Raw genomic sequence first — 20,685 nt, 5'->3', positions numbered from 1 at the left:
GTTGTAGATCTTTGTTTTCTTAAGCATTATTAGTTGTCAAAGATATAACACATCAAGACAAGGGCTAATGGGAAACAGAGCAATACGCATAGTAATTTTAAAACAACGATGACATCATTTTAATTTTTTAATTTAGAACTTGAATAATATAGTGTCCCTAAAAAGTTGCAATTAGCAAGCAATTTTAATTGCCAAAAATAGAAACGGGCGTCATTTGTTATCCTATGAAATAAACGGAAACAGGAGCTATATTTAGTGTTGCAGAAGCACAATCACTGAGTGGACTTACATTATGTAAAGAATAAAAATACACCTTGTATCTGCCTTTACTAAATCAGGTATTACGTGGTGGGAAATTTAAAGGAATCTACATGGTATCTATTACTTTTTCCATGCAATATGGAAAAATGATATAAAATTTCAGAAGATATAGAAGATATACATATATGTGCTTAAAATACATGCACATGTCATTATCTGTCACATGATGTGTATTTATTATAATTTGAATAGATTTGATGTATGATCTTTTGAATAGATTTTGATATTTGATCTTTTGAACGCAGTTTTCTCTAGCTGAGTATTTTACTGAATAAGAATATTCAAGTACATTTTTGGCAATTCATCGAAAACGATTTTCTCAGGATTCTCTTCTTTTTTTAAAAATTTATTTTTGATTGGGCGAATAGATATGGAATGTAAAGATCATGTAGTCATGCTCAGAAGTCCAATGAAACAATTGAGAGCAGTGCAGACACGGACTTTTGAAAAATCTATAGTGGGATCAGGTACCATCGGGGTAATAAGCATCTCCTGTCGACCGGTCACACCCGTTTCGTGCCTTTTATCATGATCAGGTAAAGAGAAATCCATGGTAAATTTATTTTGAAATTTAGTCTGTCAATTTTTTTTTTGAAAGACGTCTGTCAAATTCTACCTAAAGACATAATGTATGACTTTACACGAGATATTAGATACCCTTATATCATCAGCATATTTTTCAGTAGTCTGCTTCATTTTAGAAATAGTTTGTATGAAGACTACGCTTTTGCTTATGGAAGCAACTGAGAGATATAAATCTCATATGCAGGTGATAAGGGTACATGTATATTGTTACATAAATAAGGAACATTAACGATAGGAAAGTTGAAATCATGGATGTAACGTGTACCATGTATCAAATTTTAGTTGTTAGTTAGCAATCAATGTCTTTCTCAAGTAAAGTATCAAAATATTAAGCAAATGTGTCAGACTCCGCGTAGTCTTTCATTTCGAGTTCAATGGGATACTGAGTATCTCGAATCAACGTATAAATGAAAATAAATACCGGTATTGTTAATTGATTAAACGTCATCGATATATCTAAATATTGAATTGAAGGTCACACCAAGAGATGTCTCTTTTCATGTAAAGTTTTTGAAGAAATTCTACTACAAAAGAATACAAAAACAGATCTGCTAATAATGATATACATCAAACCCGCGGGAGTTTCAGCAGATTGCCAAAGACTACATAGATATTATCAATGAGGAACTCAAGCATTTTTAAGTAGCAATTTTAGAGTATTTGTATGAAGAATCAGAATGGTTTATAACAAAGTAAGTTTATAGATTGTTGAGTAAAGTTATAGATGACCGAAGACAAGATTAGGAAAATTGCAAGTTCCATTCTTATTAAAGAGGCAGTTGTCTATGATGTCAAAAAAGCATATAGTCTTTGATTTATCCTGGGAATATTGTGCAAAGTGTTGCAAGGTCATTCATTTTGATCCTGTTGATTTTGGTAAAAATTGTAGATTTTAAATATTCTAAAAGTTCTTTGGAGTTTCAAAGTATCCAAGTTTGATAAACTCTACTTCTCGAATATATTGTTTCACTGTACTGCTGAAGTTTCCCCTCACTGTTATAAGTATTTTCTATAGGAGTAAAAAAAGAAGCTTGGTAGAACATTTGCTATATCCCGCTATGTATCTTTGTTTTAAGGCCTTTTAAAAAAGTTCTGGAATCTAATATACACATGTAGGTGTGGTAATTCAAAATCATTTGTGCTGTTTGAAATGTACATTGTAAGTGTACAATGCTTTAAAATCGTAAAAGAAGAGTGTTATTCTTTTTTTCCTCTAACTTTTTTTTCACTTTACATTCAATATTTACATTCTATTTAAAGTTTACATCAACTTCATTACATGCAATGTGAAAATTTTCTAAGATTATCACGGATTCTAGTATACAGTATAAATCATCTATAGGAAAAAGAACAATTTTCAAAATTTACGACAGTACGACAGTAAAAAGTCACTTCCTTAGTTAATACTTCTTCAACATTATCATTCAAATCCAATTCAAATAAAAATCATGACAATAGAATTAAAGTTCGCCTTCAATTCCTGCTTTTTTTAAAAAAATCTATTTACAGGATGAAAAGACCATGAACATGTAAAATTTGTTCTAAAATAATTAAAACCGTGTCCTTAATAACTAGCATAATTAGAGAAAAACTCCAATCGATATTTGAAATGCAAAAGATTTTTAGAAGATCAAAGAACCTGAAGCTGTCCAGAAAACTTTTTCAAGGAAGCTTTGCTTCATCAATATTTTCTCAGAGAAATAGCTCTCGCCAGAATGTCTAGATTAAGTTGATATGAAACACATTCTTGACAAAAATGATTGTTTAAGTGATTATAAATGCAAATTAAATATGTTCAATCGTCAACCCTACGTTAATACAACTATAGGTCACCGTATATCTGTCAGATATCCGAATTAATAAGTCCACAACAATTTATTTCCTTTGCCTTTACATCACGTGAAAAATTCGCACGCTTTTGATATACAAATTCAAATTTTAAAATAAAATTCAGTATTATTTATGGTTGCTTAAATGAATCAGCATTTAAACGTTTGTGACGCAAGCTGGGCCTGATATATAACATACTTTATATACTTTATTTGCCGCAAAAAATGCTTAAGGTCTGACGATACGTTGCTCGAATACTAGTATCTGTTTTGTATCTCTTCGTGATATACAACAAATTACTCATAATTATCATTATCTTGTGATTTTTAAACTGTTTTCAAAATGTCTTAGTAGATAAATAAAGACACAAAAAATTGTAATTTTGGCAGTGGTAGTGATTTCTAATAGGATTATAGAGCAAATAACATCCTCTCGTATTTTGCACAAATGTCTTATTTTTTGTGAAGAAACGTATTAAAGTAGCAATACTTCAATGACAAATTCTTGAAAAATAAATTATATATTATTGAGGAACGCGTCGTCTGACTTTAACCTAAAAATCTAAACTGTAACAACAACAGATTCTGTAATAAACTCTGGTCTCCCGTCCGCTGCATTCTCTTATCAAGTAGCACTGGAGTGAAACCATCGGTACTATTTTTTTTGCTATCTCTATAGTCTCTTGGACGTTGTAGACAGCCCCAAAACTCTTATGCTATCTACACTGAAGTAAAAAAGGAGGGTGTATCGTGTTCCTTTGATGTAAGAAGAACCGTACTTTAGATATTTAACAATATCCTGTACAATACTGTATTTCATTACTTTAATCCCTTTGGATAAACTTTTCATTAAATAGGTAAGCATTGGTCATTGTAGAGGAAAAACCATGCAGTCATTATTATCCATTTTTGAATTGTGTAAGATACGACTTTTATATTTTTTTACTATCTCCAGCTCTAAAACAGATAAGCACTTAAACCTCTTAAACTTTTGTTTGTGAATATACAAAAAGTTAAATAAGGTGCAGTGCCCTTTAAGAAAGTTCATGTCCGAATCGCCCTATATCGTTTTTTCTGATCTCTGTAATAAAACTATGTAATAAATTGTTACATGTACATGTACATAATCATCTCAGCTTGACCACAACTTTATTACGGAAGGTCCAGTTGAAGGCAGTTATGACGTCAGATGATTGATCGATTTAGTAATCAAAATTTCAATTTGTCATACTGTATATTTATAGACCTGTTTGTCTCTAATACTTGTAAAAGTTCCTTGCCATTTTTTTTTCAGTTTTCATGCTTTAAATAGAATAAATGATGTTTGTAATTTATGCTAAATTATAAAAGACCCGTTTGTATCTGAAGAAATAAACATTAGGACTCATAAGATTTACATCACTTTGAAGATAATGCAATAAACTTGTCATCACGTGAAAACCTTGCACGTTTTTATAATTCAAAGGAAATGTTTAATTAGTGATACTCATAAGGTAAATCTGCAATGATAATATTTTTAGTGACCTATAGCTAATATTGTGCATGTTAAATGCCGCCAAATAAACTAATTTTGCCAAAACATATACGTTCCCTGTGATCTTTTTGACAGCTGTTCAAACATTTAGATAGTTTTGCAGATGGAGAAATAGAGCCCAGTAGTAGCATTATATTTTGGTAAAAAATACTTCTTAAAATTAAATTTAAAAAAAATTAATATGCTTGAAAAGCATATTTCAGATTTTTTTCGTAATAAATGTTAGATCAGATTGTACATGTACTAAAGTCAAAAAATCATTCTGTTTAGTTGGAAGTAGGATGGAAAATGTTGCATGTAGTTATCTTTGCTTAATATATCAACATATCAATAATGATTTGATGGTTTTAAATGTTAACTATTACTCTCGCCACCTGGGTAGTAAATGCTTCTATATGGCATAAAACGCTTGATCCTTTTAAATCCTTCTGCGTCGTAAACAAGTTAAATAAAGGAACATCATTCTTTAAAATGATCGATCTCAAATCGTCCGAGTTTGGCAGCTTAGTGGTCACCTAAGGTAAAGGCCACGTATTAAGTGTTACATAAATGACCGATGTTCACCCCCCTGGGAATTCCAATAAAAACTTTCAAGGGGAGGCAAGATTCAGTCATATGATGTACAAAATGATCAAAGTTCATCTGGATATATTATTCCAATGACTTTTGATTTCAAGCTATTTTTGAGAAAAAAAAATCCTGATTTCTTCAGGAAATTGGAGATCTGAGTTTTTTGGCATTATACACAAAATTAAAATAAAATCAAACTAAATATTCGTATTTTTTTTTTTTGAAATTTATTCATAATTAATATTGAAACCCATTGTCATCAAGTTTCCTAAATATTTTGGGAAAGAGATATGATATTAATACAAATTCATACCAGTAGCTAATATTAATTTAACAACGACTGGCTTCTACACTTATTCGATTCTTCATTTAGCCCAAAGTTGGGCATTTTTTCTTTTAAAGTGACATATTTTTTACCTAGTTTAACTTTTTCAACATCTTCATAATAAATTAAAAATAATTCTTAAAATAATTAATAAAGAACACTTTTTCAATCATTTGGCTTGTAAAATAGTGACAGTTGCATTTTTTGAGTTCTTCAAAGATGCTTGTGGCCATGGTTTGAAAGATTTTTGAAGTTCCTCGTGTTGTCTGCAGTGTGTCGATCACAATAGACATTTAAGCCGAGCATTATAAAGTATTAGACCGTTCGACCTTTTTATCACCAATTTATCTGCAACGCAATGAATATATCTTATATTGATAGATCTAAGCTGATTTAAGAATAACTATTCAATTTTTTGCAGGGATAAACCTGTTATGAAATTTCTTCTTCCTGGGAGATCATTTTCACGCTATCTCATTTCCAGTAAAAAAGCAAAAAGTGCTCTTTTGCAAAATGTAAATTAAGATGGTTTGTTAAACTCTTCTGTAGAAGTAATTGTTCATTCAGACATAGTTTAAAATAATTTAAAGAGTCTGATTCGTCACATTCCAATATCAAAATGTTTTTGTTCTATTTATTAAGGATACAAATTGGACATATTTTGGCTGTAATATGTTGATCATGAAGAAATTCCACTTCTATATAAATTATTTTGACATTCAACACTACAACAATAAGTATCCATCTTGATTATGATAACATTGACTTTTAAGTTTATATAATTATTGAAGTATTTAATCCCAGCAAAATCAAATCAACATCTTTTAATGGATTATTCCCATGCTTATTAATAAGAACATGGAGTGCCACTTGACATTTTAACAATCTGTTAACAAGCTTGATCGATGAAGGATTATGTGAAGTTAATGGCTTGAACAGTTGAACGAACTTCAATTATTATTTTACAATCTGAACGTATAAAAGTATTTAATCTAAGGAATTCTTATCAACGATACTAATTGTATGTAAAACATAAGAATTTTATTATTGACACTTTTAGATAACCTGTTATACAACACGATAACCTGCGTGGACCGTTAGAAGTATTCAATTTAAATCGTAACAAAATTCCAGACATTTTATTAAGTTTGTGTTTAAGAGAATGCTGACGTCGATGTTTTGATTACATTAAATTAATTCTCTGTAACTATAATTTGAAGTAACTACATAAGCGAAAAAAAAGAAGTTTAGAGAAGAAGAATTGCACATTTCAATTGTCTTTATTAGATGATAAAAAAGTATAAAGCCATTTTTGTAATTGTAATCAATACATAGAAAATATTTACAAATTTACACTATTTACAATGTAAAGTGATAATCAAACACGTGAGTGTTTTCGTACAATGTCATATTTGCTTCAGCGGAGCGGTGTTTTTCTGTGGTTTACTGCAATATTTAACTTGGATTGAAACAGTACTGGGGAAACACCTCTCTGGACCGCTGGCGTTTTATATCAGTATTTCCTTATGCGGCAGTTTGGAAGCCAAGTCTTTCTATCGACGGCTTATTTGGAGATAGCCGCCGCATAAAGAGCGTCGATGTACTCGGGGGATTCGGGCATCCTCCTGGGGACTTCGGAAGTCCCTCTTAGATTTTCCTCATTTTACTCAGTAGCGACGCAAGGGTCACCTTGTCAGAGCGCTGGATATTTTTGTCAACGCCCAAAGACACGTTTTATAATGTTCATCTTTTTCTTGCTATGCCGAATTTTTGCGTACACAGTTTTCTCAAAAACTTCTTGAATTCCAAGGTTTATTTTCGCGGAACATTCTACGTAGTTTTCTGTTCCTAGATTTTTGCAGATTTTTTGTCCTTGTTCAGCAGATATATGTTCATTCTCATTTTCCTTTCGAAGATCCAACTGCGTAGCTACAAGCACTATAGGAGTATGTTTTCCCAAGGATCGAACTTTTGGAAGCCAGAAGTTTTCAACACTGGCTAAGGAGTCTTTGTCAACCAAACTGAAGCAGACGATGAATACATCCGGGGTTGGAAGAGAGGACAGGTCTTCGTGCTGATGAAATAAAAGATGGCACATAAATAAAAAAAATGAATGTGTTTTTCGAAATGTTCACTGACAAAATATGTTTAATTTGATTCTAAAAGCAATTATAAATCAACACTTTTCTTACCTCTCCTGCAATATCAGTAACATGCAGATCGTAAAGGTCTCCGTTTGCAGACAATTTACTAGAGTATTCATCCTTTAGAGTGGCGATAAATTCCGGATTGAACTCTCCACCAATGAATTTCTTAATTACACTTGACTTTCCAACAAAACCATCGCCGACGACAGTGCAACGCACAACTTTCTCTGTGGCAAGAACCATTTTGGATTTCAGTAGCGGAAGCGACAGTATCAAATCCGTATAGTAGAATGCAGAAATAGTGGAATACAGTTTCGATGTAAAGCTTTTGAGAGGTTCCAATTAAATGGCAGTGCGATAATTTTCCGTCTCCTTTTTATAGCCAGCCGTGACGCAGGCACGGTACAATTACAGTTCAAAAGATCCGATTTAGTCACAGTCATTTAATACACGGACGAAAGGACATTGTCGGATTATTAAAGCACCGAGTCCATCATCTTGACCCCTTTATATTTCATCTAGAGTAGAATACACTATTTAATATGTTTGCATAGCTTTTAAAAATATTTTAACAGCAAAAGAGAAATTATTACCTTACACTGTTATTATGGTCATTGTCTGGATAATATACGTGTCAAAAAGGGTCAACATTTCTATGGACATTTACTTAAGTTCTTTTTATATATCTTATATGATTGCTCATAAAATAATTCTATATGCTCAAACTTCAACAAGACCTCTCATATTTAAAATGGTATTAACTTATGAAATAATAAATTAATAATTCATAGTATAATGGAAGCTAGGCACAAAAAAAAAAAACAACAAAACAAAAGAGTGTCAGGGGGAACAGAGATAGAAAGTGTCTTTATGCTGGAAACAGGCTCAGTATGTCTCTTAGCAATGCTTAGTACATGTTTATTCTTAAGACACCGTCTGGCGTTATTTGGTGAAGTTGCCAAACAAACGTCCCGTTTTAGATGCAATGTAGTACATTTCTTTGTTTAACGTTTGAAATGTCAATCAACCCTCAACTTATTTATAAAGTGACACGTATAGATAAATAATGTTATACCCCGATAGAAATGTTATTAAGAAAAAGAATATGGCATTAAAAACAAATGTTGATCTGATATTATCTAAAACATAATCACATGTCAAGCGTAAAGTCATAAGAATACTGAATGACCGAGGAAATGTTTGAGTGCACTAGTTATTTTGTCCCCTTGTGTTGTACTCTATATGTAACTGATAGTTTGCCGTTTATTCTTAGTAATTAAGGCGATTGCTATCGCCATGGTTCCTCGGTTTATAATACTACAAGACATGTACCCAAAATACTACTACCATATAGTATATAGGTACTTCCACGATATTCTGTCATGCAAAATTATTTTTTAGATACTAGTATTTAATTCTTGTCTTCATATTAATAATTTGCATAGAATCGGCAGTGTCATAGGAAAATTGATTTGATGTACTTGTATTGGTCGTAGAAAAGCACATTTAATTTTGCAGCATTTTTTTCACAATACTATTTAATCTTGAGAGATGATGGTCTTTAATTTCAACATTTACACCTTAATCTTTTATTTCACTCTTTCATAAAAGAACTGCGCCTTTAAATTATAGTAGATCATTGCTACTAGAAGTCATCAAAAAGTAGGTGTGAAAAGGGTTTAACCACATCATTTCAATAATAAAGGTAGTTTGACGAAACTTCATATTTTTTTATACTCAATTTTACCTTCTAAACTAAAATTACTTTCCTCTCTCATCATGATACAAGAACTCTAATATGCCCGAGACCCTGACAAATGATGTACATCATTTTTTATATTAACATTACAATATAATTTCTAATTGTTGCTGTACAGTTAGATGTCAATGACGTCAGTCGCCAAGGATGTTATAATATCATACATCTGTAACCCTATTCTAGGAGCAGAACATTTCTAATGGTCTATTACATGTATACATTATAATGTAAATTTATTGGCCTAACGACATTGAAATATACGTCATACTTTTTAATACCGAATAATTACTCTATTCAAAGAAAAGGGCTGTCCTATATTTTATATAATGTATGTGTTATCTTGTCAATCATTTATTCAATGCATTTCTCATGAAATATATGGTTTCTTTTATTCAAAAATATCTTTACATCAATTGAATGGTTGTCTAGATTTTTTTTAATTTTAGCTGAGAAAAAAAATCTCACGAGCATTTCAGAAGATAAGAAATATACAACCATAAAATGTTGTTTTAGATACCTGTTTAGAGTGTCCTCTCAAAAATTATGTTTCATCATTATTAAAGAAATAATGCTTTAAGACGTACATTTTTGCACTAAGGAAATAATGCTTTTTAACATAGAAAAATAAATTTATCATGATAATGGATTCTCAACAAGGTTAAAAAAAAACGTCGTGTCCTTAAATCTTAAATGATTTGTCATAACTTTTCATGCTGTAAGATCGACAGTTTCAAGATATATGATGGTACAAATATCGAGGAATGCAGTTTAACTTTTTACCTGTACTCAGTGTTAGCTTTGACCCCATGAAACGCAATGCTATCAAAGTTCACAGTGCCCGATTGACAGGTAAATAATTCAATCACATATCAATGACACTGCACCGATACAACTATTAATATTTTGCTAAATATTTGCCAGTTTTTATGTGCTGTAATAAATTGTCATTGATCCTCTGATTAAGTTTTGACACCAAATAAAGCACCTCAGTACAAATATTTATTGTATTTTTTTAATACTTTGTTGCCCTTTTATTTTAGCCCCAAAATCAAATTGTATACTGGTATAAGTACCCAGTTTATGTACTACAATTTTTTGTCCATCACATATAAGTATCTATAACATGTATCTTAAAAATAAAAAAGAAATCCTGATGCAGCAGTATATTTTCACAAGGCTAAAATTATCCCAGTATAATATTGTATTTTCATTTGTTTGTCCATTTATGCGTATTTCGCTATTTCAACTGAGCTTTTGCATTTAATTGTCTACTTTTGATTAAGTCTTTGTAATCAAAATGTTTTTTAAAAAAATTTCTTTGCATCTTTCTTGACTGTTTTTATTCCCTTAAGAATTGCCTGTTAAGGGCGATTTTTATTCTTTTTTACCCACCATTAGTAAACATACATTGAAACCTTCCACATTCCATCTGCGTTTAATTACGGAAAGATGAACTTAATGAAATATTTTTTATTTAATGCATTTCTTACAAGAACTGCATTCCTGAACGTTTCTGGATACTTACATTATATCAATGTATCCGTTGTTGTAAAAAACCCTTAAAGTGCAAACATCCTTTGAAGTACAGACAACACGAACAGACACCACAATTGATGTATCAAATAGACAATCCTTTTTCGACGACTCCACGGCTACATTGAAGTACATAGGGCACCAGAGATGCTACAGGACACACAAAGAAGGTATTATTTTTTACGAATCTTTTTTTTTTTGTACAACTATGCATTAAGATAAAATAAATCTGAGCAGTTGCCAAATTTCCTTTTGTATTCTTCTAGTTCCCCAACTAGTCAAGATACGTTGTATTGTTATCGCAATGTAATATATTTTGTTGATTTTCAAAACATATAAAGGCAAAATTTAAGTCATTAATTTTAGATGAATATCGGTATACCATGAGAACAGTGTTTGTTTTCTTTTTTGCTGACAAGAAAAAAAATTATAGAACTAGATTCTGCTGGAAATGGAATTGGTAAATATCTAGAAAACCATTTTGTAAACGGCTAAACAAAAAAGTGTATCCTTTGCTTTGAATTAAAATACTTCGTTTCAATGAAGTATTTTTATGTTCCAAAAGTCTCAATATATTTGCAGACGAAGTAGAATCTAGCGAGCACCTGCTGACATCATTATCCCCTTTGAAAAGAAGGTACTTTTAAAATTTTGAACCCGCGGAAATGATACGACAAAGGGATTTCCTAAGATTTGGCGGATTCCACACATTTTAATCGTTATCTTTAATAGGACAATCATGATTCGACGTTTTCTCCACCACTGCCATTTCGTTGGCCTGTCTTATCTTAATTGAAAATGTAAATTTACTAATACCGAACTTCTTGAACCTGTGAAATATCTTAATTTGATAATTCTTGAGTTGACAATCGTTACATAATATTCTGATAGAACTGGCAAAAATTAAAGGAAAATGACGTCAGTATTTATCCTACACGTTCTAACATTTAATGCGTATGGCTTATATTGTTAAATAGACCAATAACAACTTATTTTCTTAAATTTGTCCACCCTCATTCTATCAATTGATTACACATTTGAATTTTTCAATGTTCATCACGTCCTTAATCAAGAAGACTTAAATCTCTCACAGGATTTAGATAGAACAAGGTGAAAGGTAAAAGTCCTAAACATTAAGTCGTTTAGTGCGATGCAAATACAGCGTCATCATGATCTAGCTTCGTTATAACATTTCAGACGTCCTCCAAAAAGAAATGTATATCTAAACTTAAATTTGACATTCTGTTGGATATATAATTTACATTTTAGAATTTTATTTGATGAAACATCTTTGTTTCAGAGTATGTTTGACTTAATAGAAAACTCTTTGCTTTCAAGGTTTTTTTTAAAAATGTCAAGTCAAATGTAACGATCCTTTCTGGTACGACAGAGCTATAAACAAAGATTTTATATTTCGGACTTCTTTAACGACCAATTAAAGGTATATGAAGCACAAGAAGAAAATAACATTTCCGATGAATCTATTTAACATACATATGACATCCAATCAATACTGGAAACAAAGTCTTTTAAGTGTTTGAAACTTACAGCAATTTATCTTCAAAACTTTACAACTTTACAACTGCTTAACACACATTTCATGTTTTGAGAGACATATGAAATTATTGTAAATTAGTAATTATGATCATGCATTGCAAAATACGAAAAAGATGTAAAATCACGGATGGAGTTTTTAATACATGTAGGTTTTTGCAAAATTAAGTTCTATTTCAAAAGCATTGTCAAAATGTGACAATCAGATAATTCTTGGTTACATATTAATGACAGTCTCAGAATGGAATCATTCTACGTGTTTGTAGGAGGGGGAATTTTTTTTCTATCACCACCGCCTCCACTCTTAAATGACGTAAGTGACGTCAAAACCTTTTCTATTGCAAGATGGAGATAATTTGATAGGGAATATTTAACATAAGACGATTACTTACATCACTAAAGGAAACGGTAACAAAAAAGATAATGGCAGATTTATTTCTTGGTGTCGATCATATTGAAAGAAATCTTACCTTTAAAAAGTACTCTCTCTCTTTCTCTCTCTCACCTGTGCGTGTGTGCGTGTGTGTGTGTGTGGGGGGGGGGGGGGTTGCTGCAATATACAAACACGTGCCATGTACATGTAGCATTATACTGCAAAAGAGTTTCTCTTGAATTGTTCTATGGCTATATCTCGAACATCTTCAACAGGTCGATTTGTTCTGCAATTAACCACTTAAATTTTCATGTTCTAAAATTTGTATTTACTTCCATCCAGTTAATTCAAATTTAGAACATGACAAACTCATCAATGAGATCTATTTTAAGAATTTTAACGTATTTTTCGATATCTTTGATAAGACATCCTCATAACTGACGAAATCTAATAATTGACATTTTGACGTTTAGGACAATGTTTTTAATCTTACAAATTGACGTTTAAAATCTACAATAACAAACTGACGTCCCTAAACACAAGGTCGTGGGACAAATATGGTATCTGATAAGAATATGTGGAATATTTCCAAACAAATGATAATTAGATGGTTGGTACTGCTTAGTAGAATAATAACAATGAATAGTAATAAATGACATTTAGAGGTTAACTTTTATTGTTTTGAATGCTTCAATTAATAGTTATCCATAAAAAATCTGCATTATTTTTTTTTGCTTCGAATCGAAAAATTATTGCTTGTCACAGAACACATAAAAGATGCTAATAATTAGTCATTACAAAGTATAATGATTCTTTACATTTACTGTCGGTTTGAATACTACAGTTAGTTACTATTTATAGAACATTTTAATTTCAAAATACATCTTTAAATGCAATGCATGAAAGATGTATTGTAAACTGTAGTGTAATATACATAATGCAATTAAAAAAAACACCAACAGAATTCGAACTTTTACATCCATGCTGAGCAAATATTTTCTAAATTGAGAAAAATATCATATTTGTGTCAATGTCCATACGCTTCATTAGTACTTTGTCCTTGAAATTCATTGCACGGTATTTTGTTTAATTTAAAATTTGCAATTCAGAATTTCTTTTTTTAAATCTGTCGTTTCTGTCCATAATATATCCATTATACAATTTCATTTACTCACAATCTCGACCTATATTTGTACATATATTTTAATTTCCATCTAATTAAAATGTATTTAATGTGATAATTGAATTTTGCTTTATGACTGTGAAATTTGTTTAAAAATACGTTTATTCACGATTTCTCTACATATTTTTTTTACATCATTTAATTAAATACTGACATATTTACCATTTGATATAAAATGAGAAAATAGCCAGGTTAACTGTTTAAGTCATTTATCACGTTATTGAAGGGATAACATAAATGATTAATTTAGATGATTTACTGCTATATGAAACACTAAAGCAAGATATATATCATACCTATGTACATGTAGATGTATTAAGATTGGAATTAAATATTAGACGATAGAATGTGGGAGTAATCAAACTAAAAGTAATGATACACTCCAGACTACTGAGACCAAAATTAATCACTACAGTGTATAGTGCAAATCAATGTGTGCTATATTCCTAAATATCACGTACACCTGCATTCATTCGTTTGTTCTTTTCTTTCTTTCTTCTTTATTTTATTTTTTTAACTAAATACTGTTTGAAACATGTTATGAGTTTAGTCAATAAAATTTCTTTGTTTACTGTTAACTTTTCTCTCAGATCAAACAAAGTCAAGATTTTTAAAAAATTAATCGAAAATCAATATCAACAAGAGGAAAGCTGTTAATGTGACAGCTAACCGGGTTTTCTTTTGTGAGAACAGTACTATTATATCTCACATAAATTATAAAACTGTAGGAGGTTACATTCCAACACTTTCAAAATACCCTATAAATACATTTTGCATAAAAATGACTATTTTCAAAAAATGGTATATTTCTTATCAATTGATAAAAATAAAACACCAAGTACCATGCACAACTCTAAAATACGAGTATGTACAATTGATCTGCAAAATAAAACATCCTAGCGTGAAAACTTGGAGGAGTTCCCTAATAAAAAAGTACTACAGTTAACTATAGTTAACTTTAGTATCAAAGTTTTTTCACTATATAGTAAATCGAAGTATTTTTACTATGGATTTCAGATCGTTATATTTTTTTGTTCTTCAGTGCATACATGCACGTTTTTTTTTTTTTTATATTTAATTGAAATATTTTATGTATATTCACACATTATTTCCAAATTTTACATTACTGTTATCGAATTTTAGAGATTTTGAGCTTTGAAATCTCAAAAAAGTTCCAGAGTAAAGTTTCATAGTAAATCAAAGTATCAGAGTTTTCACTATAGTTAACTATAGTAAACTATAGTTAACTATAGTAAATTTTTGTTAGGGTTATCCGGTCAAATGATTTTCCCTTTTGGCAAGTAAGACCCGCCATTTTCACCATTTCAATATATGAAAAACCCGGTTAAAATGCAAAACTGAAAACAGTTTTTGCAGATGTTATACAAATGTACATGTAAGTTGTATATAAGTCGTTGATCTTCATATTTTACTAATATTAAGATTTAATTCAATAAACAATGCCGACATGACTTTTCTCATTAGAATGATATCAAACTAACTTGTTTATCATTAAAACTTTTAAAAAATATATTTATTTCAATAAAATGTCCGACTTATCTATGATATCTTATATCTGCTTGTCGAAGTCCATCTTTTCATTTCACATAAATATTTACTTTAATCGCAAAATATAACGTTATGAATAAACGATGAACAAAAAGAACCTTCATGTCAAAATCTTTTTTAAAAAATAGCATGCAAACAGCAAGATTGAAGTTATCTTCCTATCGACGGTATTGTGTCATGCTGAGATTATGAATGGAAAATAACTGTAAAGGTAACGCTCAATATAAAGGTTTTACATTTTGCACTATTACATCCTGAAAGAATGTTCTACAAGGTTAAGAAACAACGTCGCCTCTGTTGCATTGTTTATTATCGATGAAATGTAAAGAATCTTTAATGCTGACACCTGAAGCTGTAGACAGGAATTACCTGATTCTGTTTAGATGGTTATCTGTTGGAGTTAAAGTACAGAGTAAGGGAACAAAGTAGAGCACAGAACAACAGGTACCCGTCACACATCAACAAGTACCCGTAACAGGTGCCTATAATTAAGAACTGGCTGCCTGACACAAGGTCATTTAGTTAGTACCACCTTGAAGTGTAAAAGATTACATTTTTGCTACAAAATAAAGGAGAGGAAAATCACACTGAAATTCACAATGGGATGTTATAGATAGTAAAAAAGAGATGTAAATTTAGGTGTAAACGTGTTAAAAAAAAAACAAAAACAAAACAAAACAATACAAAATATAAACAGATAAATAAAATGAAAATAAAATAATAATGATAAATAGATAAATAAATGAAAATCAAATTTTCCAAATAATAATTTAACGCATACTAAGACAATCAAGACAAAAAGCAGACTATTTCATTTGTGTCTCTGTCGTTTGTAGACCATTCCATCATTGTGATTTCCGTTAACGTTTAGGCAACGAACTGCTAAGAAGAAAAAGTCAGTGCGTTTTGATTTGCCAAAGATCTTCTATAACATGCATAGTTCTTTCAATATATAGTAACTGTCGTAAGTGAAACAAAGATAATTTCGTGGGAGCTAAATATCAATCATTTGCTTAATTCTCCCAGTGGATTCGATACGAAAGAGCATGCTCTACATTCGAATATTTTCTAAAACGAGGCAAGTTATTGACAAATAAGATGACGAAACAAAAATATTAACAGTCTCGATTAGAGTCAACATTTTGCTAATTCTCTGGTCGATACAATGACCTTGTCATCAAATACAATCTATCATTAAGTCGAATGCTGACTGACGTTTCATACAATTAAGCCATTATTTTCATACTGAATTGTTTACGAATTTTTCCGTTTGCCCAATTGTGATAAGAAACATACAGCGGGTGTGACCGGTCGACAGGGGATGCTTACTCCTCCATGGCACCTGATCCCATCTCTGATGTTTTTAGAGGTCCATGTTTGCTCCACTCCACTTGTATTGTTTCAATGGACTTTTACATTTGATTACTGTTCGTTTCTTCATATTACGTTTCTCGAGTAGTTTTTTTTAAATGTTCCACCTGGTTGCAGAATTGCCTTTGACTGAATTTTCCCCTCAGTCCCTTGGTCACGATCCGTCCACTATCATTCTTATATGTCTATTGTTTTATGGTTTTGTGTTCCGACATGAATTATTTTTTTTAAAAAAGTTGTATTCCAAAGCTCTTTTTCTAGGTATCCAGAAATCCTCTACGTTGTTTAGGAAATCTTTCTAGACCAGATCTTCCTTTAATACAAAGTATAATAATTTTTGGTAACTTGAATTATGGTTTTTAAAGTTTTCTATGGTCTAAAGTGTATAATGGTCATTGTCTAAATAAAAAGCCACTCCAGACTCTTTGAATTTAATTGTACATGATACACATAAGTATATTAAGATAATATTTTTTCATGCATATCAGTAAGTTTTCTATTTGTATTGCCCAGAATGAACACATTTAAGTTAACATTCCTAATTTTGTAATTTCAGAGTTACAGAATAAGGTAATTAAAAATTTTTTTAAGGGAAATAGCATAAGATTAATATTTAATATAATGCGATTACATTCTACAAAGGAATAAAAATAATAATTTCGATGTTAAGAATAACTTCGAAAGAACTAAGAAATAGTCTACAATATTAGAGCATTTATATGTGTATGTTCAAAAAACAAGATCCATAAATAAAGGAAATCTAATTCAAGCATGGTTCTTTTTCTTGATTTCGATTGTAAATGAATCACGTTTTTACAATTATAGCAAATATTATTACATTAGGTTTATAAAATGCTTTTATAAGTCGTGTAGGCTGAATGATATAATTGTAATAAATTTGGTCACGTTTATATGGAATATGATGATAATCATGTCATACTTAACTAGAAATTAATTACCTTTTAATTCGAAGGTTCTGTATAGTCGAGTCTTTTCTTTTTACAAATGTGCATTTTAAAGCCAAATATATAAGAAGGGGAAAATTTAATGTAACAGATATATAATACATTATAAAAGAATCTTCTCCTTTCCTTCTTGCGTACAATTATTTTAATACTTTTCACTTAAATAAAACCCAAATCGTGGAAAAGAGAAATTAGCATATGTCCCCTGGGTATGGAATCTTTTTCATTGTATAGCATATGCTGTTCATTTTTCGAGGGGGGGGGGGGAGGGAGGTGCTATATATTACCGGTAGTTATAATCATGCTTTAGTTGGTGCATAGTATATACATTCACTATCTATACTGAAAACTTGATTTAACTGATCAAAAAATATCGATATTTTTCTGTCACCTTTCATTTCACAAAAATTACCATTTTATCTGGAATAAGAAGTTCAACATTGTTTGTAGTCATATAATTTTAACCTTTGCTGTCAGCAAAGTCAGTATAGCAGGAAAGCCAGTAGCATGATTACTATTATGTACAAGGATATGAAACCGGTCTGATAGTTGAAAGGTATATGTGAAAATATCCAAATGCTAAAAATAAATAAATAAATAAATAAATAATTAAATATGTGCTGTTCACTAAAAACCTAGATACTTATACAATTAACTGTGTTGCTGAGATTTTAATAATGACATAAATTGTTTTAATTTCATTACGAGTGCTTTTTTAAAACTTACGCTACCCTCTATCCTTTTGTAAAAACTACATTGCAATTGCATGAAAGGTTGAGGGAGGTTTTAGTAGCAAATATAAAGTACATAAAAAGTATAATGATTTGACATTGCTTATTGTTGCCAAAAATTATTTTAAACAACATGCTTGTTATTAAGTATTGTAAATATTGTTTTTTCTCGACTATCGTTAACTTTATAAAATTATTTTGCCAGAGTTTTAACCTGTTCTAGCAAAAGTATATCACACAATCTAGGTTGTTTAAACTAATTGTTTAAACTGTTTAAACAATCTAGGTTGTTTAAACAGCAAAGAAAGGAATGGATCTATGTCAGTTTACCCATGCAATAAATCAAAACACTGTCCTTCATAAATTCATTGTACGATATTTTAAATTTATTTCAAATTTGCAATTCCTTAGTATGCTATATTTATGAAAATAATAATGCTAATTCTATCATTATTTCCATAAACAATTTTTTTTTGTTTTTCTCCCGACTTATCAATCTTAATTTTAACATTTTACATACATAGTCGACATTTGGAAATGTACTGGTATAATCAAGCAATTACTTTGATTTATATTTTTGCTTTAAAAAATTATTCCAAAAATTCTTGTAATTTTTAATGTTATTTGTTAGTGAAGGCTACTGATATCCAAAGATCTACTATACTTACGTGAAAGTCATTATCAGGAGAGAGCTTAGTAAATTTTGATCAGTTATAATTTAAATTAGATAAGAACTTTCACCATCTAAACAAATCTTAACCATCTACTTTTCAAAAAGCTACACGAAAAGCAATAAATCTGACCTTGAAATATATGTTCCACGATCGGGGAAACTACGAACACAAGGTATATACATCTATAAATAGAAATCTTTTAGTTCCCTTGTTTTATTCAGATGGTGTGATTTTTTTTAAGATCTATTTTTTTTTTAAAAAGTGAAATTGTGTTTTGCTTAAATTCGTGGCTATAATCCATTATGCATACAACAGTTAAATTTAATCAATATTACTTCATCTACCCATTATTTGCGATAATATTGAAAAACACGGTAAAATGTGATTTAATTTTTAACGATTGTTAAATTCAACATACGTGGCATTCTAAATTAGTATGAAATTGATCAGGAATTTAAATTATATTGTGAAGGCTGTAACATACAATCATGTTTATTTCTATTATATGCAACGTTTATCTTCGAAATCTGGTATCTACCTTTCGAAGCAGATTTTATATTTAAAAGAATATTTATCGAAATACGAATTTTATGAATGGGTTTCATGTTTTCCAATCAAATGTACTTAAAAATTTGCATAAATACAACATGTCTGCTACATTTATACAGACAGTAATAAATAATCATCAATATTACTGCTTTACATAGTGCACTGTTATACCTCCAAAGAATGTACGACGGAGGTAAAGAAACAGCAGAGTCTTTGTTTCATTGTTTATTCTTATTGAAATGTAAAGAATCCTTCATTCTGTAATTTGAAACAGCCGTAAACAGATTCTGTTGAGATATCTGTAGAGTTAAAGTACATAGCATTCCTGAAACAAAGAGGGGACTAAAACAACAGGTACCCGACACTAAACAGCATATATCCGTGACAGGTGCCCCTTACATAAACACAGGGACACTCTGACAAAAGGTCAAAACAACCAAAAGTGCAACCTCATCATGTTGAGGCTTGCAAACATCAATCACACCCAAAGTCAAAGAGAGCTTCTAGGAATTGAAAAATGGACACAGTATACCCTATTATTCTACTTGCAGTCTGTTTTAATATATACTATCTTGCAGAATCCATCTCGATACAATGTGAGGAATGTGTCAGAGCATTTATAAATGAAGCAGTGGCTTTTGAAATTTTATTAAAACTTTTCACAAGTTTTAATCTAAGTACAAAACATTTGAAAATGAATGCAGTGTTCACATGTAATAACTAGATCCCATGTACTTAAAAGGGACAATTTTATGGGTATTTTTGTTTCTTTAGTTAGATTTGCCTGAGTACTTAGTTGGTGTCGATATGTAAGTGTATTGGTATTTTGATAGAACGAATTTTTCAGGCTTTCTTGGGTACAGACACAGGCCACAAGTATAATTAAGTTTTATATTATAACATAACTACTAGTAGTTTTCGACTGTGGAAAGTTTCTAAACTAAGTATATAGCGTCAACCTCAGGATTAGTATCAATCTTTATTTACTGCAGTAAAAGATAGATTTAAGTCCATTACATTTTGGTTTTCTTAGTACTTGAAGTAAAATTGATGATGAAGCAAACAAGCCCAGAGCAAGCTTTGACATTCTCAAACAAACAATCTAATACCAAA

At 30.4% G+C, this 20,685-nt stretch overlaps 1 protein-coding gene across 1 annotated transcript; it reads right to left on the bottom strand.

The window, feature by feature from the left end:
* Positions 1-6,762: 6,762 nt before the first annotated feature.
* On the bottom strand, positions 6,763-7,640 carry LOC133201619 (cdc42 homolog). The gene is made up of 2 exons (XM_061337413.1): positions 7,357-7,640; positions 6,763-7,238 (listed from the first exon to the last, which is right to left on the bottom strand). Exons 1-2 carry the CDS (start codon positions 7,552-7,554, stop codon positions 6,879-6,881), a joined length of 558 nt encoding a protein of 185 aa, XP_061193397.1. The 5' UTR covers positions 7,555-7,640; the 3' UTR covers positions 6,763-6,878.
* Positions 7,641-20,685: the final 13,045 nt, after the last annotated feature.

Source organism: Saccostrea echinata, unplaced genomic scaffold (genome assembly GCF_033153115.1).
Source record: "Saccostrea echinata isolate AGI-Se365-2 ecotype Australia unplaced genomic scaffold, CSIRO_AGI_Sech_v1 ptg000002l, whole genome shotgun sequence".
Classification (NCBI taxonomy): domain Eukaryota; kingdom Metazoa; phylum Mollusca; class Bivalvia; order Ostreida; family Ostreidae; genus Saccostrea; species Saccostrea echinata.
Note: the sequence above shows the minus strand (reverse complement) of the source record. Positions and strands in the feature narration are given on the sequence as shown.

What these genes read in the sequence shown, in the direction of transcription:
- LOC133201619 (XM_061337413.1), bottom strand. Translation starts at nt 7,554, where the DNA reads ATGGTTCTTGCCACAGAGAAAGTTGTGCGTTGCACTGTCGTCGGCGAT. An exon ending in TTACTGATATTGCAGGAGAG is followed by an intron (nt 7,239 to 7,356) that starts GTAAGAAAAGTG and finishes TTATTTCATCAG; the next exon opens with CACGAAGACCTGTCCTCTCT.